The 25,072-nt window shown below is 52.2% G+C and overlaps 10 protein-coding genes and 1 non-coding gene across 11 annotated transcripts; 7 read left to right on the top strand and 4 right to left on the bottom strand.

The window, feature by feature from the left end:
• Positions 1 to 8: 8 nt before the first annotated feature.
• On the bottom strand, positions 9 to 515 carry B0T23DRAFT_427774 (uncharacterized protein; the record flags this gene model as incomplete). Its single annotated transcript, XM_062840092.1, has 1 exon — positions 9 to 515. One exon carries the CDS (start codon positions 513 to 515, stop codon positions 9 to 11), a length of 507 nt encoding a protein of 168 aa, XP_062694245.1.
• Positions 516 to 3,108: 2,593 nt separating this feature from the next.
• On the top strand, positions 3,109 to 5,634 carry B0T23DRAFT_315173 (uncharacterized protein; the record flags this gene model as incomplete). Its single annotated transcript, XM_062834846.1, has 2 exons — positions 3,109 to 5,496; positions 5,560 to 5,634. The coding sequence occupies 2 exons, from the start codon at positions 3,109 to 3,111 to the stop codon at positions 5,632 to 5,634; spliced, it is 2,463 nt and encodes an 820-aa protein (XP_062694244.1).
• Positions 5,635 to 6,111: 477 nt separating this feature from the next.
• Positions 6,112 to 6,787, top strand: B0T23DRAFT_118318 (uncharacterized protein). Its single transcript, XM_062831996.1, has one exon. The coding sequence runs from the start codon at positions 6,230 to 6,232 to the stop codon at positions 6,719 to 6,721; it is 492 nt and encodes a 163-aa protein (XP_062694243.1). The 5' UTR covers positions 6,112 to 6,229; the 3' UTR covers positions 6,722 to 6,787.
• Positions 6,788 to 7,298: 511 nt separating this feature from the next.
• B0T23DRAFT_427772 (histone-fold-containing protein) lies at positions 7,299 to 7,984 on the top strand (the record flags this gene model as incomplete). Its single annotated transcript, XM_062840091.1, has 3 exons — positions 7,299 to 7,308; positions 7,618 to 7,755; positions 7,821 to 7,984. The coding sequence occupies 3 exons, from the start codon at positions 7,299 to 7,301 to the stop codon at positions 7,982 to 7,984; spliced, it is 312 nt and encodes a 103-aa protein (XP_062694242.1).
• Positions 7,985 to 8,972: 988 nt separating this feature from the next.
• B0T23DRAFT_118367 (Sedlin) lies at positions 8,973 to 9,926 on the bottom strand. The gene is made up of 2 exons (XM_062831997.1): positions 9,569 to 9,926; positions 8,973 to 9,485 (listed from the first exon to the last, which is right to left on the bottom strand). The coding sequence occupies exons 1-2, from the start codon at positions 9,751 to 9,753 to the stop codon at positions 9,029 to 9,031; spliced, it is 642 nt and encodes a 213-aa protein (XP_062694241.1). The 5' UTR covers positions 9,754 to 9,926; the 3' UTR covers positions 8,973 to 9,028.
• Positions 9,927 to 10,221: 295 nt separating this feature from the next.
• Positions 10,222 to 11,243, top strand: B0T23DRAFT_118293 (mitochondrial 54S ribosomal protein YmL31). The gene is made up of 3 exons (XM_062831994.1): positions 10,222 to 10,529; positions 10,602 to 10,831; positions 10,902 to 11,243. Exons 1-3 carry the CDS (start codon positions 10,480 to 10,482, stop codon positions 10,952 to 10,954), a joined length of 333 nt encoding a protein of 110 aa, XP_062694240.1. The 5' UTR covers positions 10,222 to 10,479; the 3' UTR covers positions 10,955 to 11,243.
• A 62-nt stretch (positions 11,244 to 11,305) lies between these two features.
• On the bottom strand, positions 11,306 to 12,484 carry B0T23DRAFT_118300 (uncharacterized protein). Its single transcript, XM_062831995.1, has 3 exons — positions 12,197 to 12,484; positions 11,976 to 12,097; positions 11,306 to 11,889 (listed from the first exon to the last, which is right to left on the bottom strand). The coding sequence occupies exons 1-3, from the start codon at positions 12,263 to 12,265 to the stop codon at positions 11,496 to 11,498; spliced, it is 585 nt and encodes a 194-aa protein (XP_062694239.1). The 5' UTR covers positions 12,266 to 12,484; the 3' UTR covers positions 11,306 to 11,495.
• A 1,244-nt stretch (positions 12,485 to 13,728) lies between these two features.
• On the top strand, positions 13,729 to 16,482 carry B0T23DRAFT_394889 (uncharacterized protein; the record flags this gene model as incomplete). Its single annotated transcript, XM_062838155.1, has 2 exons — positions 13,729 to 14,073; positions 14,161 to 16,482. The coding sequence occupies 2 exons, from the start codon at positions 13,729 to 13,731 to the stop codon at positions 16,480 to 16,482; spliced, it is 2,667 nt and encodes an 888-aa protein (XP_062694238.1).
• Positions 16,483 to 16,939: 457 nt separating this feature from the next.
• B0T23DRAFT_440367 (uncharacterized protein) lies at positions 16,940 to 20,418 on the top strand (the record flags this gene model as incomplete). The annotated part of the gene is made up of 6 exons (XM_062840726.1): positions 16,940 to 17,180; positions 17,242 to 17,431; positions 17,740 to 17,762; positions 18,020 to 18,115; positions 18,242 to 18,580; positions 18,839 to 20,418. The coding sequence occupies exons 1-6, from the start codon at positions 17,159 to 17,161 to the stop codon at positions 20,416 to 20,418; spliced, it is 2,250 nt and encodes a 749-aa protein (XP_062694237.1). The 5' UTR covers positions 16,940 to 17,158.
• Positions 20,419 to 22,188: 1,770 nt separating this feature from the next.
• Positions 22,189 to 23,338, bottom strand: B0T23DRAFT_440362 (uncharacterized protein; the record flags this gene model as incomplete). The annotated part of the gene is made up of 2 exons (XM_062840725.1): positions 22,189 to 22,949; positions 23,037 to 23,338. The coding sequence occupies 2 exons, from the start codon at positions 23,336 to 23,338 to the stop codon at positions 22,364 to 22,366; spliced, it is 888 nt and encodes a 295-aa protein (XP_062694236.1). The 3' UTR covers positions 22,189 to 22,363.
• Positions 23,339 to 23,972: 634 nt separating this feature from the next.
• B0T23DRAFT_t148 lies at positions 23,973 to 24,045 on the top strand. The gene has a single exon. It is a non-coding gene; the product is annotated as a tRNA-Arg (tRNA).
• The last annotated feature ends 1,027 nt before the right edge of the window (positions 24,046 to 25,072 follow it).

Raw genomic sequence — 25,072 nt, 5'->3', positions numbered from 1 at the left:
TTCCCACTTTAAGCAGCAGCACGCCTCTGCTTCCTGTTGCCAGCAGGAACAGCACCAGCACCAGCAGCATCACCGCCAGCGGCGCCCATGCCGCCCAACCCAGCCATCGACTTGGCGGCGCCCATCAGGCCAAAGCCCTTGTAGATACCATAAGCAGGGACAACGGTCCAGAATATCCAGGCCCAGTTGCCGAAAAGGGTGACGAGAATGGCAGCCGCCCAGGTGACCCAGACTACGTCGAACATGTACTCGGTCAGGCCAGGGGCGGCGAGGTCCTCGCCGGAAGCCTTAAGCGCCTTGGTAGAGGGGTCATAGCTGGGCCGGCCCGTTTTCTCGAGCGTGTACTGGCAGAGGAAGCTCGGGATGGAGAGGATGAACCAAAACAGAAGGGAGCGCGACCGGAAGAGGAAGTGAGAGAGCAGGAAGATGCCGTTGACGATGAGGGAGCCAATGTGGAGGTTCTTGAGGGTCGACTCGTTGGACTTGGCCCGGTCCTTGCGCGCTTTTTGAGCCATTGGTCAGGTTTTATGGGTGCTTATTTTTGATGGAAATCGACGTGGTTTTGAGATATGCCGGCAGACTGGATGCACTCGCTGTCTTCAATGTTGAGTGTCGTGAGGATTGATGGAGTCCCCTGCTTGGCTGTTCAGGGTTGAGAGAAGAAGCCAGCTTTGAACGGAAGCTGCATCTTGGCATCATGGCGACAGTGTATTGCTGACTAAGCAATGTTGAAGTCTCGAGAGCAATTCCCATCACGACTTACTCCACTCCTAACTCCACGTTGAAGCCAGTGAGGTGTTGCACCATCGTTAAAGTACTTTCTTGACCATTTCCCCCGCTCTCAACTAAAGCAGCGAGACTAGGTAGTTCTACATGCTTCAATTTTCACCTCTCACAGTGTAGCAAGGGAAGCAATGGTGAGTGAAAGGTTCAATACCTTTACGAAAATCTTGACTCCTGTTACAATGCCCGTGTAACGGTGCAGGGCGTGTAATGCCTATGGTAACACCGGTACACCACCAAAAGATGGATCGATGTCTGTTCGCTAGACAGAACTCAGATGAGTTGCCACAATTTCGGGATTCAATGGGCAACGCCCACCGCCGGATGGACAATTTGCAATTGGCGATGAAATTTGGGGGCGAGCCCAAATGGTCGTTGAAAGTCGGGGATGATACAATTGAGCGAGAGGTAAATGTACAACACCGAGATGACAGATGATTAGGAGTATGTTGCGCGGGCACGGCGGCAAAATCACTGTTGGTGTCTGGGATCCATCATGAGGTCGGCCAGGTGATGGTCGGGAGCGTGGGTACCAAGAAAAAGGGTGAAGAGGAGCATGAATATAAGAAAAGAGGATAGTCCAAGACTTCGTTGGGAGGCATCCTTGGTGCATATGAACTTGAACGATGCGTGGATTGAGACACAGTGTAGCCGTCAGAGTGCGGCGGAGATTCTTGATATGAGAAAGATTGAAGTCAACACCGAAGCGGTCTATCCGCAAGCGACAGTAACTTCCCAACCCTCACTCACTTATTCCCGGAAGGACCGACTAATAGGCCAAAAGAGCGCACCTGCCCCTATAGTTCCTGCACATTGCGTGATTGCCCAACATAAAGTCAATCTACACTACTCACTACAGTCAGTAGAGGGCAGGAGCAAGTATGTAATTCCACAAGTCACTCAGGATCGTCGCCGATAACCCTACAGTGAAAATATCTTTGTCGTAGTACGTAGCTGTTGCATGAGGAAGATCAGACCCAGAACTTACCTAGCAATTGCAGAGGATGAGCGAGATGCAGGGATGAAATGAGGGGAAACCTAACGGCAGCTTAAAGAGGTCCATGGTGTTGATGTCTTAAAATGGATCCTCGCCAGCCACCTGGAGATCAACTGTGGCTGGGGATGGTGACCCGGCATTGCTTGCGCTAACTTGAAATCAGATCGATTGACGGCACTGCAGGCACCAGGGCGCCATGTGGCTTTGACTACCTCGACCTGGGCTACATACTTCAGTTGTACACTGCACTTTTATAATGGGGATGAGCCGGTCTCGGCAGCTGTCGGGCAGTTTGCAGTTGCAGAACTGAGGTGTGAAGATGAGACCGGGGGTCGGGTCAGTTGTCGTAGTTGTCACTGTGTTGCCCGGCAAGCTCTCCCCACCACTGCTTGGTTCGGAAGGCAGCGTCGCGCAGCTACCGCACCTAACCACAACATTCAACCCAACCCAACCAAAGTCTCACCCTGGAGTCGCGAACGAGACTGACAGCCAGCCAGCGCTGCAGCCGCAACAAGCAAATCAAGGGAAGAGTCCGGTTGCCGTAACCTGGCCCTTTCCGACTTTACCATCTGTATCGCGAATTCTACGCTGCCGCGCGACCAAAACAGCCCTTGCTGCCGCCGCCATCTCAGTCCCTCCTTCACGAGGTGCTCGGTCCAGTCGCAACACAAACTGAAGTGTTTGGGAGAGTGGAAAGTCATGTCGTGCTAGACATATCCAGGTTGCTGTTGTCGTTGTTGGAGAAGCTGACCCTTGGACCCTTCCCTGTCGGTGACCTGCTTGCCGGGTGCATCATACATCTTCAACTCTTTTTTTTTTGTTTGTTCCCCGACGTCACAGACCATCTTGCTTCCTGAAAGCGGTACCTTCAGCATCCCATCACTCCACCATTCAAGTCCCAATTCTACCCTTTGCGACGCTTTCAGCAAACCCGGATTCTTTTTTTTTGTCGATACTCTTTTAATACAGCAGCTGCATCGTCCATTGTTCGCGCGCGCCCTTCATTGAGCGCAGCCCATCTCCCCCCCCTTGCACCCGGCTTTTGCTTTGACCGTGCAGGCGCAGACTAATTCCGACAACGAAGATTGCTCCGTCCATTTACGAGTTTCACGATTACGAACAACGATTTAGCCCTCGCTCCTCGATAACCCTTTCGCCTCGAAGTGAGCCTTGCGAATTTGCTACTCCCGCCCACCCTCCGACATTCGGTTTTCTGAACGAGGCGCTTCACCCTCAGCTCACCATCTGTTATTCGGTAATCCCATGGATCCGTTTTGCCGGTAGCATATTTCATACACCACTTCGACCGCGGGTTTGGTGGTTCGGCCATGGCGGGGAAGATGACGCCAAATAATGTTACCGTCTCCCTTTTGCTAAGGCAGGCCATCTACTACCATCTCGACAATTGTGCCTACGAGAGCGCACTCTTCTTTGCCGAGCGACTCTATGCCCATGACCAATCCTTTTGCGATTCCGCCTATCTCCTCGCCTACACCCATTTGCGACTCGGCGACGCTCGAACCGCCTACCACGTCAGTCGGGGCTCGGGGTATAGAGGTTCGCATTTAGGGTCCTGCTACGTTTTCGCGCAGGCGTGCTTGGAGTTGGAGCGATACAAAGACGGAATAACGGGCTTGGAGAATGGGAGGAAACAATGGTCCAAGGCGGACAACTTGGGGAAACATACCTCTTTTACCAGGATGCCATATCCCGATGCAGCTGCCTTTAGCTGTCTCCTGGGCAGACTTTACCGAGCATATGACGATAAGAAAAAGGCCATACCATGTTTTGAGGAGGCCCTACGACGGAATCCGTTCATGTGGGAAGCTTTCACAAACCTTTACGACATGGGAGTGAGCGTCAGAGTGCCGAACGTTTTCAGGGCGAGCGATGGTCTTGCGCAAACCCTCGAGTATGGCCTCAACGCTACGCCGATTCTTGCTTGGATTGCAGGTCCTTCTCCGCAACCACCAGAGCCCTTGCAGCAAAAGAAGACTGGCCAGCAACAAAACAGACAGCCAAGCGATCCATTCGGGCCATATGGGACATCCCAGGAATCGGCGTCGTATCCAGATTCGGAAAATGGCTTTATATCCAAGATGTATCTTTCTCAGTCAGGCATTACATCAAGTCAGCCAGGGAAACCGCTTGAGGAAACCGATACGCAATCTGCGCCTGCTCCAACCGCCCATAATTCTCAGGTTAGTCGTGCTGCACACCAGGCAGAGCCGCCGCAAGCGCCACCTCGGAGAACTCGGGCTGCTCAGGTAACAGACTCTACTGTAACTGATGCACCATCCAAAACGGGACACCGTCTGGGAACAAGAAGGAAAGATAAAGCTCAAGAATCAGCCAAAGACCATGCGGAATCAGGTACCAAAACATCAACGGTTTCCAGCTCAATGACTGAAAGAAAACGCACGGCAGCAGGGCATCCAGTCCAAACAAGATCGATGAACAATGATGAACCTAGGCGAAGTGCAAGACTCAATGTAGTTCCAAGACCAACGGCAACGAAGACATCGAGCGCGGGAGCAACCCGTGAGCTGAGGAAGGCTAGGCCCCCAATATCTCGATTTGCTCGGCCGGGCTCTAGTGGAGCAAACGTTGGTCGAGTTATCAGTGGCAACCGGAAGCCGCCACAGGAGGATATTGGTATGGACATTGATCACGCCGAGGCAGTACCACGCGCCAAGGAACCGCCGGTGCTGCAAGCGGCACCACCTCCACCCCCCGCCCCTAAACCAGCAGAGTCTGAGTCTGTCAAGGCGGTTGAAGAAGCTTTGAAAACGATATTTGATTTGTTGAAGAAGTTGGCATCCGGTTATGCGCTTTCATCCCAGTTCCAATGCCAGGAGGCAGTGGCGGCGTACATGTCACTTCCGAGGAGTCACCAGGACACACCCTGGGTTTTGGCGCAGATGGGAAGGACGCAGTATGAACAGGCCAACTATGCCGAGGCAGAGAAATACTTCAAGCGACTTCGCGTTATTGCTCCGACTCGCCTTGAGGACATGGAGGTCTACTCGACTGTTCTGTGGCATTTAAAGAAAGAGACGGAGCTCTCATTCCTTGCCCATGAGATGATCGACTCAGTATGGGATTCACCAGAAGCCTGGTGTGCCCTCGGAAATGCATGGTCGTTGGCATATGATCATGAGCAAGCCCTGAGGTGTTTCAAGCGAGCGACGCAACTGGATCCCAAGTTTGCGTACGCCTATACCCTACAAGGACACGAGCATGTGGAGAACGAGGAATACGACAAAGCCCTCACGGCCTACCGACACGCCATAGCGGCAGACAAGCGCCACTACAATGCATACTACGGCATCGGAAGGGTCTACGAGAAGCTGGGTAACTATGACAAGGCACTGAGCCATTATCACGCTGCCTCGGTGATCCATCCGGCCCATGCGGTTTTAATCTGCTGCATAGGCTCGGTCTTGCACAGGCAGAAACAGTTCAAACAGGCCCTACCGTACTTCACCAAAGCGACCGAACTGGCTCCACGTGCCCCCGATGTCCGGCTAAAGAAGGCTCGTGCCCTCTTGCAGATGGGGCAGTTAAAGGCGGCGCAGACGGAACTCATGATTCTGAAGGACTTGGCTCCAGACAGGGCCCAGGTGCACTTCCTTTTGGGCAAGCTCTCCAAGACACTGCACGATAAGAAATCGGCGGTGCGCCACTTTACCATTGCTTTGAGCTTGGATCCAAAGGTGAGTTTTGTACTCAAGGAGGCGACTGGAATAGAAGATGTTGCTAACAGTTGCTACTATCAGGCGAGCCTTCAAATCAAGGAAGCCATTGAGAGCTTGGAGGACGACGATGGACCGGACGATTCCATGATGCAGTGATACCCCTGAAGTTAAATATGTTGCTTTTGGTCTTGGTGGTATGGGTATGGTGGGACATTCTTGTTTTTATGGCTACGGGTTCAGGTTGCATGATGATGCGTTTTTTTCCAGTTACATACCCCTCAACAAATTGCTTTTGAAGAGCATGGCTCACCAGATGGATATGATGTTGTTGGCGACGAATGGGTGACAAAAGCGTCATCAATCTGATGCGCGGGAGCTTCTTGCTGGGTGACGGAATGAGACAGAAAGAGCAGGCCGTTCGCTTCCAGATCCAGCTACTGCTTCACATTCGCACCCAATGTCTGCATGGAAAAGGCGTTTTTATGCTTGGGAACGGAGAACATGGGCAGGTGTGAGGAAGCCGGCGTATTGGTATATCCTCACTACTGGGTTCAGACCTCTCACCTACATGGATTTTTTTTTTTTTTTCGAGAACGGCACACTGGACGATTAGAGGAGTAATCATGACCTTAAAAATGCATTGGCCAGAATGTATAGTACTCATTGGCATGAGAGTCCTTAGGGAGGCCCGGCTATGTCTGCCTCATGAAGGAGACCAGAATGAGTTGGCGGTTTGAGTCGGAGAGGGCCGATGAAGAAAAGAAAAGTCGTTGCAGAAGAAAAGCAGAAACATGCGCCTGATAAGTCGGATAAGTCTTGTCGGCGTGACTTTCCCAAAGAAAAATTGCAAGAGCGGGTAGGTACCGCAGGTGAAGAAGGCATCGTAGATACCAGACGACCTAGAAGCACCGAAGTGGAACAGCCTCAGCAACTGCAAACTCGTCTGGAGGAGTCGGGCGCTAGCAAGTTTGGTAAGGGTGATCTGGGATGGAAGACTTCAGAGCGCTTTACAGTTCTAGAATATATTAATACATCGGACGCCTTTTGCATCCCCGGATTTCCCGTTGTCCCATGTTTCCTCCTTAGTACCTATGCTTTCCACTTTCTCATCAAGGACCTCATCCATTTCACACACGATTTCCAGCTTCAATCCAATCAGAGCGAGCCTTCAAAACAATTCAAGATCAGAATCAGCGAGGAACGGTCTCCTGGCCCGAGCGTTCATGGTTTCCAGCGACGCTAAAGCAAGGTTGGTGCGAGCACAGACCAGTTTGCGGTCTTTCCCGCTTCTCTTTGGACCAACGACACAACGCGATGTGCAGCAGGGGCCCTTTCTTTCTTGGAGGGAAAACAAACAGCTCCAAGCAGCACGCTTTTAGAGCATGAATAACAAGCGATTTGCACGTCGCAAAATACGGCAGTTTTGATCAAGTTCTAAAAAAATAAATTCACACAACACACCCAGCAACCACCACTCGTAATTCCGAAAAAGGATTAGTGCCCTTTTGCTATCGCCCACCTTCCCACTCATTCCACCCTTCGCAATCAGCACCAACCCCCAAATCCGCAATCCGGGCAGGCGCGCAGCCACCTGTTGAAACCTTTCTTGCCCTCTGGTGACCCGCTGATTCCATTTTGCAACCCCCCGTCTCCCGTGCCTATTTAACCAGATCCTCTCCCTCGCCCCAAACCCTCTCCATTTCCTGTTCCTGTTCTCAGCCTTCTTGGTGTCTGCTTTTATCCACAAACAGTACTCCATCAATCTGTGCATCGCGTCACGGATTATCTAAATCAATACACAACCCCATCAACTAATCAACATGACCGGACGTAAGTAATACTTAATCATTTGTCTTGTTCCTACTTGTCGACGTCGCTGTCGTCGATGCATGGCTGCGCGGTTGCTTGCCCAAGAGTTCGCGATACCTTTTTGGCGGTCGAGCGTGTACGTGGGGAATGTGGTAGCGATGCATGGGGGGCATAGCTCCTTAACGCGTCACGTCACCTCACTTGCAGCACACCACTTCAACCACATCACCGACGCATTGTCAACAACCACCAGCTTGCATCAGACCTCAGCGTCGTCGACATTAACTTTCCACTTTTCATTCAGACAAAGCTGACATGATGACTTTATAGGCGGAAAGGGTGGCAAGGGCCTCGGCAAGGGTGGTGCTAAGCGTCATCGCAAGATTCTTAGGGACAACATTCAGGGTATCACCAAGCCCGCTATCCGCCGTCTCGCCCGTCGTGGTGGTGTCAAGCGTATTTCTGCTAGTATGTTACCTTTCCCCTCCCAATCCTTCCACCAGTCAAGAATCAGCTAACCCATTCACCAATAGTGATCTACGAGGAGACCCGTGGTGTTCTCAAGACCTTCCTCGAGGGTGTCATCCGTGACGCCGTCACTTACACCGAGCACGCCAAGCGCAAGACCGTCACCTCCCTCGACGTTGTCTACGCCCTCAAGCGCCAGGGCCGTACCCTCTATGGTTTCGGTGGTTAAATGTGATCACGAAGCTTTATACTTCTGGTTAGGGGACGTGCACGACGATAGGGAGAACAACAAACGAGCGATTGATTACTACAACATTGGCATGAATCTTTGGGCGAATTTTTGTGTGTTGCGATTCCAGTTTTGATACAACCGCACAAGGGAATGGCGTTCTTTGGGGCACACGGGTACTACCGCTTTTGACGGCTGGTTTTGGCAGGAGGCGTTGTGTTAGTCGTGGCAAAGGCAAAGGGTCGACTACATCTTTGATATGATGAGAAACATACAAAGCGAGATGGATGATGGATGGGAAGATTTGTTGTCACAGTGCGTTGCGCATCTCTTCTCTCCATTTTTCCAATTCCAGCTGTCCCCAAATCAGAGAAGGAAGATGTGTGATGGGCACGTAATAGGCTAGTCATCATCGATTACTTTACATGATAATCCAGCGTCCTCTGCAGCGTGTCTCCTCAGTTTTGGAACAATACCACAATGTCGGTGATGTGTAATGCGTCGGTGCGGAGTGTGCTGTGTACCATTTGACTAAACCAGGCACACGGAGCCTTGGTCTTTTCTGGCTACACGATACTGCTCGCCATCCCGTCTCTATCTGCATGCATCAACTGAAATGCCTTCGACCCTTCCAGCTAATCCAAGGGGTATAAAACATTACGAGTATCGTACCACATCCTTTCTTGTCTCTCGTCCCGTCATCACATCGATCATCGATTTCCATCTCCTTGATGATATCCCACGGCATCCACATCACCAGGCTACAGTCGGCCACTCTCAGAGTCGCCCATCCCACATCCATCCCTGTCCCTTATGTTGGTTCCCTACATCTCCCTCTCCAGGAACATCTGACCCCCCGATCCCCTATCCACTCGGGACCACCGCCTCCAATCTTGTCTGCCCTAACGACCCAAGCCGCTCCCTGCTCTTAACAATTTGAGCATCACCACCGTCCTTTCCCTTCACCCTCCCCCAACTACTACTCTCCCACCTTACCACCCTCCCAGCTGTCACCCCACCTCCCTTGCTACCCTCGTATCTGTCCTACAAATACTTTCTCCCCGCAGCCGCCACCCTCGCCCGAAAAACCGGGCTCCGAATCTCCATGTTCGTCCTGTAAAACGGGCTCATGATGGCTTTCACGTAATTCTCATACACCTCGGCAAAGAAATTCCGTATCGCTTCTTCGGTTTGTGGGGAGGTGGGGTTGGCTGCTATCGAGGTCGAGGTCCGGCTGGTGCCCCCGGTCAGGGTGCTGGTGGAAGAGTTGGAGCCACCAGTGAGCGTAGACAGAGAAGGGATTACAGAGGTTGATGATGGAGGGTGGTGGGAGGACGAAACTAGAGAGGGGGTCGAAGAGGAGGCGGAGGAAGAAGGGTGGGGGAGGGCAGAGGAGGACGAGGAGGAGGGGGGTTGGTGCAATAGGAGGAATTTGATGTTGGAGGCGGTTAGGAAGCAGGAGATGTACGAGGTGAAGAAGCGGTCGACTAGTTTGAGGTACCTGGATTGAGGGAATGGGGGGTTAGTAAGGGAGCTAGGAAATAGAAGGGGGAAGGGGGGGGAGGAGGGGAAAGAGAGACATACATCTGCCCGTTGGTCCATTGGACTTCTTCGACAATGTCCAGACTGCTGTGGATGATGAATTGGTTGAGCTGTCGCGCTTGTTCCGTGAAGCGAGCCATGCCGTCGCCGCCTTGTTTGCTGGTGCCAAATTCATACTCGAAGAGCGGGTTATCTTGGGTGCCAATGATGGCGAAGTAGTAGCTCATGATTGTTGTCGTCCGGGTGTCGTGGTCGTCTTGCCGGTAGTTCCTTGATGCCCTGATGTGATGCTCCGCAAGCTCCCCTGTCTGGTCGTGGTGGGTTGGGGGTCTATCGTTCAATCGGCCCTCGCTTTTGTCTATTCTTGTGTCTCGTATCGTGCGTGTCTGTCGTCGGAGATGTGTTTGCGACCAGCGCTATTCGTTGTTGATTCGGTCGTGATATGTTCAGTGGCCCGGAATTGGGGTGGTCTGTCTTCTGTTCCAGTTGATTGCTGGGAATCGTAGGTACAGCAGCCGGTTCGGCGGGCGGGCGTGGTTGTTGGAGCTGGAGGTTCCTTCGGTGACGGACGGCGCTAATGCTGCAGGTGCACCCGTGTGTCCATCTGCCGCGGACAGTGCGCGGACAGCGGGGTGGGCTGTTCCGTGGGAGCAGGCAATGGAAAAGACGGAACCGGGGAATTTCACAAAAAAGATGGGGACTCCACGAGGCTGAACAGTGGACCTTGCAGGGGAGAATCCAGGCCTACTTTTTGAGACTGGGTCTTGGCATCCGCTCTCCAGTCTGTGTCTCTTCGGGGTTGGGGTTGGCGAACGGACCCGCGATTTTTTTGGACGGGCCTGCTGTTTGGACGACGACCGCCCGCCCGCGCCGATTCCCGCGATACCTTCGGGACCCATCCTGACGAAGCGAACCGGTTGCAGCTCTCCCCCCAAACATCCACCACCACCACAATGTTTGGGGCTTTCAGATTCACCAACCCCCTCTCCGGGGGTCTTCTTTGGTAAGCGACTACCCTATGTTGCAGTTGCGCCAAAGGTTCTACCAGAAATGCTAATCATGTCGCGGCAAACAGGAAGATCCCATGGCGCATGTCCAAGTTCCAGAAGCTCAGGCAGCGCCGCAGACTGAGGGCCGTTGACAACGTCGTTGCCACCATTGAGAACGCTCTTGCCAAGAAGGGTGAGACCGTCAAGGCGGTGGAACGCTGGAGGGCTGAGATGCCCACCGAGGCCGAGATGCTGCCCAAGGACAAGTACACCATCTTCGACCGCAAGGAGAAGAGGTACCGCAAGGGCATCCACAGTACGGACTACCATTGTGCATCACTTCACAGCAGTCAAAGACCAAGGCTAATGCGGCATTCCTTTTCCAGAGCTTCCCAAGTGGACCCGTGTGTCCCAGAGAGTCAACCCTCCCGGTTACTAAGACCTTCGACCCGGACGATGGACGATATCGTGCAAGCATGTATATCACTTGTAACATTACACAGCGAAATGGCATGGGTGACATTGGAGATACCGGTAACAGGACCGTTTGCTTGGGGCAAAGAAGAGGAGGCCTCCTGTCTCGTCTCGCAAGGAGACTGACTGACTTGAGGTCCTGTCCATCATGGACACTCCTGCTCGCTCCATGTTGAGATACCACTGCAGAGAGCAGCGCAAACACGGCCAGGCGAGCATCACAGAAGAATGTGTGGAGCCATACCGAATGGATGGGAAATCAATAATTTCCCGAAACACCATAGCAAGATACCAATACAACAACGAATATCATGTCTTCCAAGGGGGTATTTGTCTTTCACGCTTCTCTGTTCCGCCTCCACTTGCCCTGAATGAACAAAATCCGTAATTTCAGAGCCGGCTTGCATATTTTGTGTCGATTTGTCATGACGACTGGTTGAATATCTGTGCACTGAATCATGATGCACTCCCTCATTGTCCCACGTAACTCCCATGCAATGATTACTCTAGCGCAAGCGGCCGTACTGTTCGTCGTTATCGTCGTAGCGCTTGTGGTCATGCTCCCTCATTCTCTCGGCCTGGATTTGCCGGCCAAGACCACCGCGGCCCTCGTCGTAGTCCTCACGGTACTCATCACGAACTTGGCCGCCCGACTTTCCACGGCCGTACTGTCGCCCTTCCTCGAAGCCTGGGTCGAGATCAGTTCGGATGATGCGCTCGTCCAACTTGGTGCCGCCAATGTACTTCATGCAATCGAGAGCGTCCTGATGGGTGTAGTATTCGACGAAGCAGAAACCGCACGGTGTCTTTTGTAAGCGATCGAGGCCCATGACCAAGCGCTTGATCTCGCCGCATTTGCTAAAGAGTTCGTAAACCTGTTCTTCGGTAGTGTAGAAGGAACTGCCGAGGTACGTTCGGTTAGTTCTTGTTTCTTTTGATTTTTTTGATTTTTTTAATTAAGGACTGGCAGCGTGGGGCAAACTTGCAGATTGCCGACGTAGAGAGTGGTCGCATCCTTCAACGGGTCATCGAACGCTTCGGGATGCATGTTACTGTCTTCATTTTCTCCATCGCGGTGGTCCCGGTCGTGACGTCTGTTGCGCCTATTCTGTGGTTGAGTGGATGGGTCAGCGGTTGACGGGGTGCTAATTATGGACAGGAGAGATTGGCAATGTTTGGGCATGGAAATGCCGTCAGGAGCACTCACCTTGTTGAAAAAGTATGCACTTGGCCTGTCAAGGCGCTCTACGGTGCTCCTTTGGCGAGTGTTCAACATGGTTACCTAGTGAAGATGGATCCAATCTGCTCTTGGGTGAAAGGTGCCCTGCAACTGCGAAGAAGAAGGAAATCAAAAGCTGTCAGCCCAAGTGGAAGTTCAATGGTTTGGAGTTCTGAGACGTCGATGGAGATGATGCCAATGGAATTGGACCTAACTTGGGTTGCCCGCTAAAGTGGAAGTACAGGCGCAGCTTTCTGAGCGCGACTGGTGTGCCCGAGGACCGCGACAGCAGCAGGCTTCGTTCAGTTCAGTTACTTGCTGTCCTCACTGTTGGCGCACAGTGTCACAGTGCATCGGACATCACTGCATGGCAATCCAGGTAGTCTTGGCACTGTAACGGGCGACGGAAGCCGTTGGTGGTGGGTCAGGTACCCTATCTTACGAGGTGCCCGCAAATATGACGACGGCAGGCAAGGGCAGAGAGATGGAAGCAAGGGCAGAGGACTTGGTGGAGGCGCTTGGTCGTTGATCCAACAACAATTGCCAGCCGATTGGACCGCAATCTGGCACCCAATTTACAGGCGCGTCACAGCACGACTGTACCTACCTCGGGCTTACCATTTATAGTATGTATACAGCTAGGTCTCCGTTAAGACCTCCATTCGGCCATTCCATCCCCTCTCATCCCGGGCTGCCTGCCTGTCTCCTGTTGATCAATGACCGATGGTGTGAGACGAGGCGGCGAGCACGGTCTGGACTGAACACCGGCGGACAGTTGAAACGGACTAAAGGGCTGTGGAAGGAGTGGAAACGCGCTAAAGTGAAGCTAACACGATCGATCAAGGCAAGCAGCGGAAAATATACGGCATAGGCACGGAAGCGGACGCCTCTAGTGACGCCCTGGACGCCTCATTTACAGCACTGGCTCGGACTGGACAATAGCGGCATCCAGCACTCACCCATCCACGGGCATCCATCCATAGCACTATGGTACACGCTAGTCAAACCTTGTTGTTACCATCCTGACCAGCCAACCGAGACCACTAGCAAACTTCGCTTTCCTGGCTTTTCTCCCATCGATCGAGGGGCCTGCCACTTCAAAAAGGGATCCCAATCTCTCCTTCTCTTCCCTCCCTTGGCTTCTGTTCTACTTGCTCTTGATCACCTTTTTTTTCATCTTCAAAAACCGAGAACCGCCATCACATGAATAGTACCGGTACATCAATACACACGTACCTCGACCATAGTGCGCCTGCCTACCTACATAGTCAATTACCTACCCACCTACATACATTACTTCAGCAGAGAAAGCGAAGTGCAGCACGACGACAAAACCGGCCCGTGCATGCTAGTACATAGTAGGACCTCAACACTAGCTGCTATTTCTGCCTAGCCAGACACCAACTTCGGTTTTCATTGCGCAACACGAACCACCGTCATCTGTAGGATTCATCAGGCTTGAGTTGGATAGTATAGCGACAACAGACAGCCCTTAGCACAAACCACCAAGCACAGTCGGGATGCCCAAAATCCGGAGCTTCTCGGCGCCCTGGCTCCAGGAGCCAAACCCCGGCCATAAGCTCTTTGAGCAGGCCGAGGAAACCAACCGGCTCCCCGCTTCCATAGCTTCCTCCAGGAACGCCAGTCAGGGACCCAATCGCACCATCGCACACCGAGGAAACGAGGTCTTTGTTGCCAGAGGAAGGGAAATCAGATGGGGAGATCTTGCCGATCTCAAAGACGCCTGGGAGGCCCAGCAGTCACGGACCGGCTCCGCAAGCCACCTCAACGGAGATGGCTCCGATAGCTCCTTCGAGGTCTACGATGAGGAGACAAGCCGTCTTCCCCAGGGACCAGGCTACAGGGTATGTGGCTACAAATTCCCGAGACTCGGCGCATACGGCGCATCCAACATGGCCACATTGGGTACTGACATGGTTTTCCTCTTCTAGGTCATCAAGACCCCTGTCGCCAGCGAGATCCGGCAGCTGGTCATCTCCCCTAACAAGGACCAGTTGGCCGTCCTGACCTCTCACACAGTCCATGTCTGTATGCTGCCCGACACGTCCCACCTCACCTCTGGAGAGACGGCCCCCTTCAAGCCCAAGTTCTGGACCGTCGGTCCTACCACTCACGTCACCTCCAAGTCTGCTGTTGTTAGCGCACTGTGGCACCCTCTGGGCGTCAATGGCAGCTGTCTCGTAACCGTGACTGAAGACGCTGTGGTTCGCGAATGGGAGCTCTCCACTATTGATCGGTGGTCCTTCGACACCCCGACCCTCGAGGTCGACCTCAAGAAGCTGGCCGACGGCACTTCATTGGACCAGGATTTCGGTGCTTCGACATCGACCAACAAAGCCTTCTCGCCCGATGACTTCGACATGAAGGTCGCTTCGGCCTGCTTTGCCTCGCGCAACTCGAACGGCTGGGCGCCAATGACTTTGTGGGTGGCCATGGCTGAGGGAGATGTTTACGCTCTGTGCCCCCTCTTGCCGCGACGCTGGTCGCCTCCTCCGACTCTCATCCCCTCGCTTTCCGTCTCTGTTGCCCAAAAGATTGAGACCCTCGAGACTGATCCGGAGGCTACTCGGGAGGAGAAGCTCCTCGCTAAGCAACAGCTAGAGTGGATGGCCGATCTCGACAACCAGGAGCCCAAACTCCTCGATGGCCCCTATGGAGAAGTCACTGAGGTGTATTCGCGCCCTTCTCGACCGGGAAGCATTCCTCGACTGCAGGGTCCCTTCGAGTTGGCCGTTGCTCCCCAAGATGAACAGGACGACGAGGTTGAGCTGAAGGACATTTTCGTCATCGGCGCTAAACGCAACACTGCCGACCTTATGATGGGCGAAGACTTTGAGCTTTATGCGGATGATGACGATAAAGATAGTCTCTCAGTGTCTGTCATTTGCCTGTTGTCGACCAGCGGACAGGTCAAGGTCTGTCTCGATATCGATGGAGTGGAGGCTCAATGGCTGCCTCCGCGGAACGCCTCGACCCGAGCTTTCCCTGATCAAGCCATTCCGTCTCTGCTCGTGTTCCACACTTTTGACACGCTCAAGCCAGCCGAGATGACGCCTGACAGTTGGCCGGTGTTCAGTGAGGATGTTACCACCCGCTATGCGTTCTACGTCACACATGCTGCTGGCATCACCTATGTCTCATTGGCTCCATGGGTTTCCCTCCTAGAGAGCGAGCTCCAGAGCGACTCTGAGGCGGGGGCTGACTTCCGGTTTGACCTCATGGTCAAGGGACAGCGTGCCGAGGTCGATCGCATCTACACACCCCAGCACGCCCAGAATGTCCTTGCTGCGGCTACGGCATTCAAGAGCTCCGATCTGGGCCACTTCGTTTTGTCCGCTACTCACAATGATCCGGTCATTATGTTCTTTGATACCCCTGAGAGCGAGTTGATGTCGGATCGTCAGGAGACTCCCATGTCGACCGAACATGGAGAAACGCCTGAACCTCTCACAGTTTGGGAACCACGGCCGCTGTTCCATCCTTCCGAAGTACTGAGCCGGCCCAGCACCTTGCCTCCGTGGGTGGATGCTCTGAGAACTAGCAGGAAGCGCCCGCTTATGCAGCAGGAGGTCCGGTTGTCGGTTGCCACCCTGGAAATCTTTACGGAAGGTCATCGTCTTGTCAGTTCCGAGGTGTTCGAGCTCAACAATGCCGTTGCGGAGCTCTTCAGGAAGTGCGAGGCACTGACATACGAGCTAAAGGAGCAAATCACCAAGGTTTATGAGGTCAACCAGCGGATCGAGACCATTTCTGGAGAAGGAGAGAGCAGGAGCACCAAGGAACAAAATATTTCCGAAGAAATGCTGGTCAGAAACAGGATAGATGTAATGAAGGTCAGACAAGAGAACCTCGCTCGCAGGGTAGAGAACCTGCGCAAGCGTTTGGGTCAGGTTTCGACTCGGGAGTTGAGCGACAAGGAAAAGGCTTGGGCAGAGGAGGTCCGCAATTTGGCAGGTAGTATCTTGGGCGACGAGGAAGAAGAAGAAGATACCACCTCTGCATCTATCTCCACTGCCGGGAAGTCACTCAAGCGCTTCGAGGAGGTCCAAAGTCTTAGGGACGCCTTGTTTGAGCAAGCTCAGCAGCTTCAGAGCACGGATAGCGTTGACGGTACCGCCTCGCCGATGCCCGTGATGAAGATTCCGTCGGAGATTCGAAAGCAAAAGGTTGCGCAAGTCATGAGCTTGCTGGATCGTGAAACTGCCCTCGTAGAGGCAGTGAAGTCGCGTCTTGAAAAGTTGAGTATTGAATGAGTTCATTTCTTCGGCAGGTTCTTGTTTGGACAGTTAGATAGGATGGTAAGGGGGGGGGGGGGGGTTGTTTGGATGAAACTTCTATGACAACGTCAAATAAAGTTCTTCCTTTTCCCAAAAATATTATTCAAAAATAATATAAATAAAACTCTGTCCTTGGTGTGCTTAAGCGTATTTCGGTTAAGATTGTCACAAGTGTGAACTTTCTAAAAGTCAGTAGATGATGGTTTAGCGATCGGGCTAACTTCTTCCTCGTGGCATGAGGTCTGCCTTACTTGGTGTACCATCAACAAGCCTTGGGTCGTGTATCCAACCACAGCATTCCGGGTTTGAATGTTGGCTGCTGATTCCCCGTCATCTCGATCGGAGGTTCGACCACCTAGCGGTTAATTGCCTACGCTCTTACGCCTCATCTGCTGTGTCATCCATATTCGTCTTGCGTTCAACATGGGTTGCAGTCGAATGTTATCGTCATTTCATCGCTTATCCCATGTTTTACCTTCATTTCATGGAATTGTAGGAACAAACTTCAGGGCGGCAAGGATGGCTCCAGGTAGTCAAGCCATGCATCTCCCGAGGTCCTGGATCGTCTGATCTGGTCAACGTTAAACAAGCCAGACAACAACTTGTGTATCGTCAAGGGGCATGTCAACATCTCTGTTGTGTCTCCCGACCCATGTTCGTGGCTTTTGTTGGCTGTAAGTAGAAGAGAGCTATGCATATCCCGCATGTAATCAATCAACAACAACCCATACCCAGTTTCGAGGCTCCTCACGAACACAGTTCCGAATCCTGCACAACCAAAACCGGTCATTCTCACCACCTCACCAGCCCCAGTTACCGGTCAGGTTCACACGAGCGACTACACGAGCGACTGCGGCGTACGACGTCCGACAGATAACAAGCACTCGAAAGTCAAGCAAAAGCTCAACGGCATACCCCAACTTCGGTATGTGCCTTTCCAAATTACGCTCCCCGGCTTTATTAGCTCGAGGCTCCCTGCCTGTGCTCGTTTCGGTATCTCGACAGCCTCGAGCTCCAACGAGCTTGTTACCACACCTTGGCCTCACTCAAGCGCCCCGTTACTGATACGTATACTATCCACTATCACGCTTATAGGTTACTCCTTGATCAGAAGGTGATTAATGTTTTGTTTATGCTTTCTGTGGTTGTTAAAGCTAACCCATGATTCTCGTCGTGCAAGGCGGCTGTGTTGGCGATATTGTGACGGCAAGCATGCATACCCATGAATTGTAGCCTCACTTTTATCAAGACCAATTGTGTGTACGATCTGCCGTGTCAAGTCCTAATCCATTTTTTCGAGACTCTTGCTTGAATTTTGATCACTCAGTCACTTCTCTCCTTGTGACACTCAAACCAGAGACCCAGCTTACAACAGACACTCTGCTATAAGTATGTTGTTGTTCCTCCACGACAAAACACTCACAAATCTACCATGTCTACTCTAGCGTATCCTAGCACAGGCTTCATAACACCCTTTTCGGAATGCTAGTGTCGTCGACTGAACTGAAGATAGTTGCGACTCCTAGTATCACTGGTCACACTAGTGATCCCACGATGGCACCCGTTACGGATCCATTTCCTGTCCCTGGCTTGGAAGGCTTGATCTTGAGTGAGTCGTTCTACTCAGCTGGTTCACATTGCAATGCTACTTACTATTCTCACTCAATACTGATCCTTAGGGCCTTCCACCGTCACATGTATCTAACAGGAACACAATGTACTGACCTTACTCTAGAGAACTGTAGATTCTTCAGCAGCCCAGACACCGAGTTATCTCTCGTGGTCGCCAAAAAACAAGGCCAATTCAGAGCCGTGGTGCTGCAGTCCAAGGAGAACTTCAGGGGCCCTCTCCTGGTCGAAACGGGACCGACTATCTACTGGGTTCTTCACTCATTGATGGTCAAGTCGGCAGAATCCGTACAGAACTACATCCAGACCAGCGGGTACTCGATCGTTCCCAGAACCAGGGAAACCAAAGCCGACAAGGAGGCTCATGGCTCCGTTGACTCAGAGCATGGGTTTGACGATAACCAAGGGCACGATGCTGAATCGGTCATCTCCAGGTCTACTTCATGTACCTTGCCTTGCTGCGAAACTCACAAAAAAGAAACCAGAAGACCTAGGCGACGTGGAAGAAGCCTCCGATGGCGTTCCGCCTCAACTTCTCGTGAAAATAGCTACTCTCGTTCCCAATCCCGTTCCCGTTCTCGGTCTCGCGGACGATGCCGAGCAAGTTTGTCAACCTCTGGTTCTAAATGTGACTCCAGGCGAGTACGCTCGGGCGGAAGAAGCTCGTCATCTAGCCGACGCTCAAATGTTTGTGTCAACTCAGGTCCTACATACACCAGTCAATCTGTCCTCGGACCATCAAAACCTCCTGTTAAGCGGCATAACATGCCATATCATAACCGTATGAACGGCGCGTCTGGTGTTGATTTCCCTCCTCTGCCGCCTCCACCGCCAGGGTGGCCTCTTCGGAATATGGGGTTGACTGGTGGAATTGGGAATGGAGTGAGCCACGCATCTCCTCCTTATCATCCTCCTCCTCCGCCACCGCCGCCCCTGCTTCCCGATGGCTTTGCTAGTGCGGGATCTGGAAAAGAACCATGCTGGTCATTTCAGCAGCTCAACAATTTCCAGTCTCAGAATAGGAGTTGTCATGGACAAGCGATGAGGCCGACGGACCAGTACTTCAGACCTGGTAGTATTCAGCATGTGCAATTGCTGTCACAATCACTTCCTGCTACTACGGCTACCCAGCCAGTACCGCCGGCTTTGTCAGCAATTGGTGATGCTGTACCTGGAAGTAATCCCAAACCCAATGGTCATTCGTTAAAGCCAGAGCAGTCCCAATATCATATACCGCCGCCACCACCACCGCCGCCTCCCTTTCCACCAATGTCTCGAGTTGTCAATCATGTCTACGGTTCAGCACCCTGGCACGTCCAGAGATCGAGGGCATATACCACAGCTGGAATCATTCCTCCTCCACCACCACCACCACCACTTCCTACTTCCATTCATGTACCCGCCTCTTCCTCTACCTCTTCCTCTTCCTCGGCAACAACCACCATAACACCCAATGCTTCTCCAAATTTACCGTCTGTTACATCCCGCCTTTTCCAAGGGGCATCTAGCACCATCTCCTCTTCCCCTTCTGCCCCTTCCATCTCCACCTTTTCTTCCCCCAACCCCACCGCCAACCAGAACTCCATCACAATCCCATGCTCCTCCTGTGGCGACAGCAACAAGAACAAGCCTACCTCTACCACCCCACCAGTCCTCATAACCATAAACTTTGCCTCCCAAATCGACGGCCCCTCCCGCCTCACCATCCTGTGTTCTCTTCCCCGCCTTACCGTTGCCGCAATTCAAGCTGTGGCTCTTGAAGCCATTGACAGACACAGTTTATCTCTGAAGGGTTTTGCCTCGAACCAAGGGAAAGAGGGAAGAAAAGATGAAAGCAAAGTAAGGATCAGTGCTATCAAAGCCATATTACCTGTATGTGGTGCTGCGTCTAGCGATCAGTCCGTTGATGATGAGCCAACAAGTGAAAGTGATTCAGGGAGGAGCAAATGGAGGAGGGAAAGCAAGGTGGTGGATATAACTGAGTTCGATAAGGATACACAACTGGGATTTTTGTTCGATCATTTTCATCATCATCATCATCATCATCATCATCAAGAAAAAAACATAAATGGAAAGGATAAAAGTGAGGTGGTCATGGCTAGGTTTGAAGTCGAGGTGGTTGTTGAGCATGAGCGGAGTGACGAGCGCGGTGGCTCTATGTCTTCGTGGTCGCCTGCTGCTACTTTTGGAGCTAAGGGGGGTAGGCCGAGACCGGCAGGAGCAGGACTGATGGGTTCAAGTTTTCCCGGTACGATGCCTCCTCTTGGTCCTGGGGGGCCATGAGGAACTCGATAGGTCAGAGTGATTTAGATGGTTGCATACTGTTTGAGTGATGCGTTGCAAGAGGAGGGTGAGGTTTCAAGGTGGAAACGGGTCAACGTTTACGTGGTTGTGTATTTTCCGTATTCTCTTTTGGACTTTGGTGAATTTTTTTTCTTTTCTTTTCGGTTATTTGACCCTTGTGATCATACTTGTCCCATTGATCCTGTTTTCCATTCGATTTCAGCTTTTCAAGTTGTTTACGACTTATTTTCGTCACCTTCTTTTAAGGCTTTCCGCTGACTATCAAGCGAAGGGGTTCATGAAGTTTTGGCATTGGTAAACTAAGCCAAGTCTCATTGCTAGCTAGAAGTGATGCTAGATTAATGAAGTGTGCATAGTCTGTCTTAGTCCCGTCTCTGTGATGATTGTGTAAGTCCTGCAGTTAAGTTGAACGCCGTACTCCCTGTGGACTTCAGATCTCAGAAGAATTAGCCGTAAAACCTGGAAAGATGATTCAGCACAAAAAATCACTATATAACCGCCGGTCTCAGAAAGAGTTGGACTCGAATCTTCGATCACATGTCGTGCCACTCTTCACGGTATGTACTCTCACCGAAAAGGGTGGTACCTCGTCTTCGGGATCCGGCTAGTTGCCTTGATGACGGAACATGTCGTGAAACTTATTTCCATATGATTGATTGATGAATTGAGTGATGCAATGTGTTTCGACTGCATCGTGTTCGACCTCGGTTCATGGATGTCACGTTGTCTCCAGGGTTGACTTCGAGCAAATATCGTGCGTGCGGGCAGCACGACAGATTTGTGGTTGTCTAGATGCGGATGGGTCACTGCATGGGCGTGAGTCTCGTTTCTCTGTTTAATTGACGCTGTCACATGTTAAACAATCTTCGCGAACATTGCAGGGTGACTTTGTGTAGTACACTTCTTTCGAGTCCAAAAACTTCATGTTGTGTTGTGTTGTGTCTGGCATCGAGGGGGTGGGAGGTGAATGTCTTGGGAATTTATGGATGTCAGGTCTGGTTGTAGCCCTTGATTCGATGCCTTGACCTCAAACTTTTAACCTCTTCATGTCTTTTTTCGGGAACCCTTTGGGGCAAACCTTGAAGCCTTGTAATCGCCTGCTGGTGACTGAAATAATGGGTAGTCGTTAAAAGAAGCTCAGCTGCGATCAGCAATGCAGTGTACTGTCGATTGTCTCGGTATCGAGGCCTAGGCCCTAGATCACATTCATGGTTTTGATTTGGAAGGCCGCCTAATACCTGCCTATAGTTCGATCTTAAGGTGGGAGCCGTCTTGAGAGTTCAAAGTGAGTCCAGAGTAAGTGATGCCTGCCTGCCTGCCTGCCTGCCTGCCGCTCTCGCGTGGCCTCTACCTTCTGCCTGCCCAGCGTCATCCGAACATTCCCGCGCCTATATAAGATCTTTATCCTGTTCACTTTTCCGTGGGTCGTTGGTGTGATGAGCAACATTTTGAGGTGGAAATTCCACTTCGGTCACGGCCTTTAGGAAGATACCGGTTCGAGTCCGGTACGGACCACACTTTCCTTTTTCTTTTTTTGCTCTGTTTGTCTTTTCGGCTGGCTAACGAACCGTTGGTCACAGTCGCAGATACTTCGGTATCGTGATGCAACATGACGATGGCACATCCATCTGGTAACGTGTCTTCGGCGTGTGAAACATGGCGGAGCGAGACCCGCTATACCACGTATGGGCTGCACAATGAGCTTCCCTCTCAATAGAAAATTGAAGAGAGGTGGACTGCTTGGGCAGGTGGCTCTCGAGAGCGCAAGTGCCAGGTTGTGCGACCTGCGTCAATCACCTTGGGATACAAGCGGGGCTGTCGTCGAGGATCGCGTTCATGTGTGATCGGGCTGTCTCGTTCGTGCTGTCTATTTTCGTCAACTCGCAATGATAGTTGTGCGAGTCCATGGCCCCTATGATATTGCCTACTCGATATACCCCGTGCTCCAAATATTCAGTCCAACCTTGACCCCTTTCTCGACTGGCAAGCCAGCATGCCACGCCTCAACCCATCCTCTGCCAGTACCATCCGACCGGAAATTCTCCCAGTAGACAGCATTGCCGGGAATGACTTTGAAAGTCACGCCCAATTCGGGTGTTTGTTCCAGTCCATCTCCTTTGTCGGCCGTTTTCCCGGGACATTCAATAAAAGCACACCATCGTGGATCCTTCGACCTCTTCATGCGGGGAAACTCGGTACCACCACCCACCAGGCTGCCATCACCGTCGTCGACCCAGACCATGAAGCTGCTGACACGGCCCCAACCCCCACGGTTGGAACTCCAGTCGAAGTGGTGGTTGTAGTGGCCACCCTGGCGATACCGCTGGGTACGCAGCCTCTCGATGAAGACGTTTTCCCTCCAGCCCTGGATCTCGCGGGCGCGGTTCTCGATGCACCGGACGCGGTCGGTACGGGGGATCACGGCCACTTCGGAGTCACGGACTGTGGTGTTGCGGTGGGTAGTCTGGCCGCCATCGCTGGTGGTGGTGGAGGGTTCGAAGAGAGGTTCACTTGGGTGGGGTGTTAGTAACCGATGCTTGGCAGAGGAGCTCTCGTCTAAGTAGTAGGCCAATAGGTGTTGATGGATATGTACTAACCTAATGCCCAGCAAGTGCTCCCGCTCGTCAAGACTTAGGAAGTTCTCGATGTAGAGCACCAATGGCTCCCTTGAGTAGACATGGACCACAGGCGCGGGAGTGTGGGGCATGCATTGCAACGATGAGTTGCCCTCCAATGCAATCAGATCCTCTTTAAGGTTGAGTTTGGACAGCGGGATCCGACGAAGTTGCGGGATCTGGCCGGGACATTGGTTCGGATTCACATTGGAAAATAAAAAATCGTTGAGAGGACTGTTGAAGACAATGAGAATGCCGAGCAAAGCGACTGCATAAGACAACATTTTCGCAAACCACTGTGTTCAAACCCGCGCCTTAGTAGGATGCATTTCTTACACAGAGGCACAAAGCGGGCTTGGCCGGTGACGTTGGTCCAACTTGGAAAAAGTTGTGTATTGGGAGAAGACCGCCGCCGACCATCAATCATCAAACCCGAAAATGGTATGCTCTGCGTTAGGACGGAGAGGAGGCGCAGTCCAGATAAGCTTCGTGCCGACGGCAAGCGGGGGATTGGTAGAGTGACAAGGGAGTCATGTTTTCGACTTGAAACAGCGTGTGATTGTCAAGGATGGTGCGTCCAGGACAGTCCTCATTTCCTCCATGTTTTACAAGGGATGTGGCGAGCCGAAGCATTGGGTTTACACAGAGTTGACAAGGCAATCGGGATGAGCCTTTGATTGATGTCAAGGCAACTAATATGTATGGAGATAGGAAAGCGAGAATTGAGTTCAGAGAGCATCGTGAAAAAGGAAAAGGAACAAAGGAGGGGGAGGGGGAGGGGCTTTTAAAAGTTGTAAACAGATCAGCAGAGCCCATGCATACATGCATGCCCGCCAGGTTTGCCGCATGGCTGTGTGTACAATTGCCAGGCTATCCCTTCTTAGTATTTGTTTCATGGTTCAGTTTCAACAAAGCGAAGGCCCATTGGCCTAATGGCTAAGGCGTCAGATTTCGGCTCTGAAGATTGCGCGTTCGAGTCGCGTGTGGGTCGCTTTAACTTTTTGTTTTTTTCCCACCTTTTATGCTTTTTGTATCATATTCCGTGGATTTAGTTAGCTTGGCATCTTTCACATGTTTCTCAAAACAACAAGGCTTCCTCTTCCACTCACAGCAGTGGAGTCAGCCCTGTCCTCTTTTCCCCAGCTCTCCCCTCCTCATTTTATCTCAGCTGCCACGGGTGTAGCACTATCTCTCTTGGCTGTTACAAGTCAAGGAGTACTTCGGCCGCCAAGTCGGTGACGGGTTGCGAATTCGATCCTTATCCAAGTTTTGTTCTGGGAATCTTCGATGTTCGTCCCGAAACAGGACCCCCTTTTACCTTCTTTGATTCTAGAAAGGCGGGCATAATGACAAGGGCCTGCTAATAAACACTGCCGATCTTTGCGTGACCACTCGGTGCCAAGCAACTGAAGCGACCCAGGTTCCTGGATTGAGCCTCCCGCCGTGCCGTCAGCCGTTTCCTAAAAAGTGTTCGGGGGCGTCACCTCCGGGCCGCGACGACATCCGCCTTCCCGACCGGCGGCTATCCTCCAGAGGCCGCTAACTGGTCACTTGCCCCCCCTTTTCCTCGCTGTCCTAACATTACAGTCCCATTGCAGCAATCTGCCGTTTGTTGCAGACGCGCGGGATCGGCAACCATCACCAACTATGCCCGATGGAGCTGAACGGAGCAAGACGGCCTCAACCGCACCAGGCTCCGTCTTCTTGATGTGCTCACCATAGTACCTTGGAACCATTGTCGGAACATGTCTCCTGGCCTCTATTGGGACCTCCCTCCGTCTGACTTGGGTGGAGACTTCACCCGCATCTTGACGGCAAGGGAAACCAGCTCGCGTCGATGGACCTAATTAGGCCTTTGGAAAGACGGGTTGGCATCGAAGACCTTCCCAGATGGGCTTCGCTGACAAGGAAGACAGCCGCGACCATGATCCCTCCCGCTGGTTAACCGGCTGGCTGGTTTCAACGAGAGGATGCCCGCCATGTGGTAGCCTCCTCTTTGCCTTCATTCCGCTCTGGTT

The sequence above is a fragment of the Neurospora hispaniola genome (assembly GCF_033458365.1).
Source record: "Neurospora hispaniola strain FGSC 10403 chromosome Unknown B0T23scaffold_3, whole genome shotgun sequence".
Taxonomy (NCBI): Eukaryota; Fungi; Ascomycota; class Sordariomycetes; order Sordariales; family Sordariaceae; genus Neurospora; species Neurospora hispaniola.
Note: the sequence above shows the minus strand (reverse complement) of the source record. Positions and strands in the feature narration are given on the sequence as shown.

Coding starts and splice junctions, on each gene's coding strand:
- B0T23DRAFT_118318 (XM_062831996.1), top strand. CDS start 6,230: ATGAAGAAAAGAAAAGTCGTTGCAGAAGAAAAGCAGAAACATGCGCCT.
- B0T23DRAFT_118300 (XM_062831995.1), bottom strand. CDS start 12,265: ATGTTGAACACTCGCCAAAGGAGCACCGTAGAGCGCCTTGACAGGCCA. Junction 12,098..12,196: donor GTGCATACTTTTTCAACAAG/GTGAGTGCTCCT, acceptor ACTCAACCACAG/AATAGGCGCAACAGACGTCA. Junction 11,890..11,975: donor ACTCTCTACGTCGGCAATCT/GCAAGTTTGCCC, acceptor GTACCTCGGCAG/TTCCTTCTACACTACCGAAG.
- B0T23DRAFT_118293 (XM_062831994.1), top strand. CDS start 10,480: ATGTTTGGGGCTTTCAGATTCACCAACCCCCTCTCCGGGGGTCTTCTT. Junction 10,530..10,601: donor CTCTCCGGGGGTCTTCTTTG/GTAAGCGACTAC, acceptor CGCGGCAAACAG/GAAGATCCCATGGCGCATGT. Junction 10,832..10,901: donor GTACCGCAAGGGCATCCACA/GTACGGACTACC, acceptor TTCCTTTTCCAG/AGCTTCCCAAGTGGACCCGT.
- B0T23DRAFT_118367 (XM_062831997.1), bottom strand. CDS start 9,753: ATGAGCTACTACTTCGCCATCATTGGCACCCAAGATAACCCGCTCTTC. Junction 9,486..9,568: donor CAATGGACCAACGGGCAGAT/GTATGTCTCTCT, acceptor CCCTCAATCCAG/GTACCTCAAACTAGTCGACC.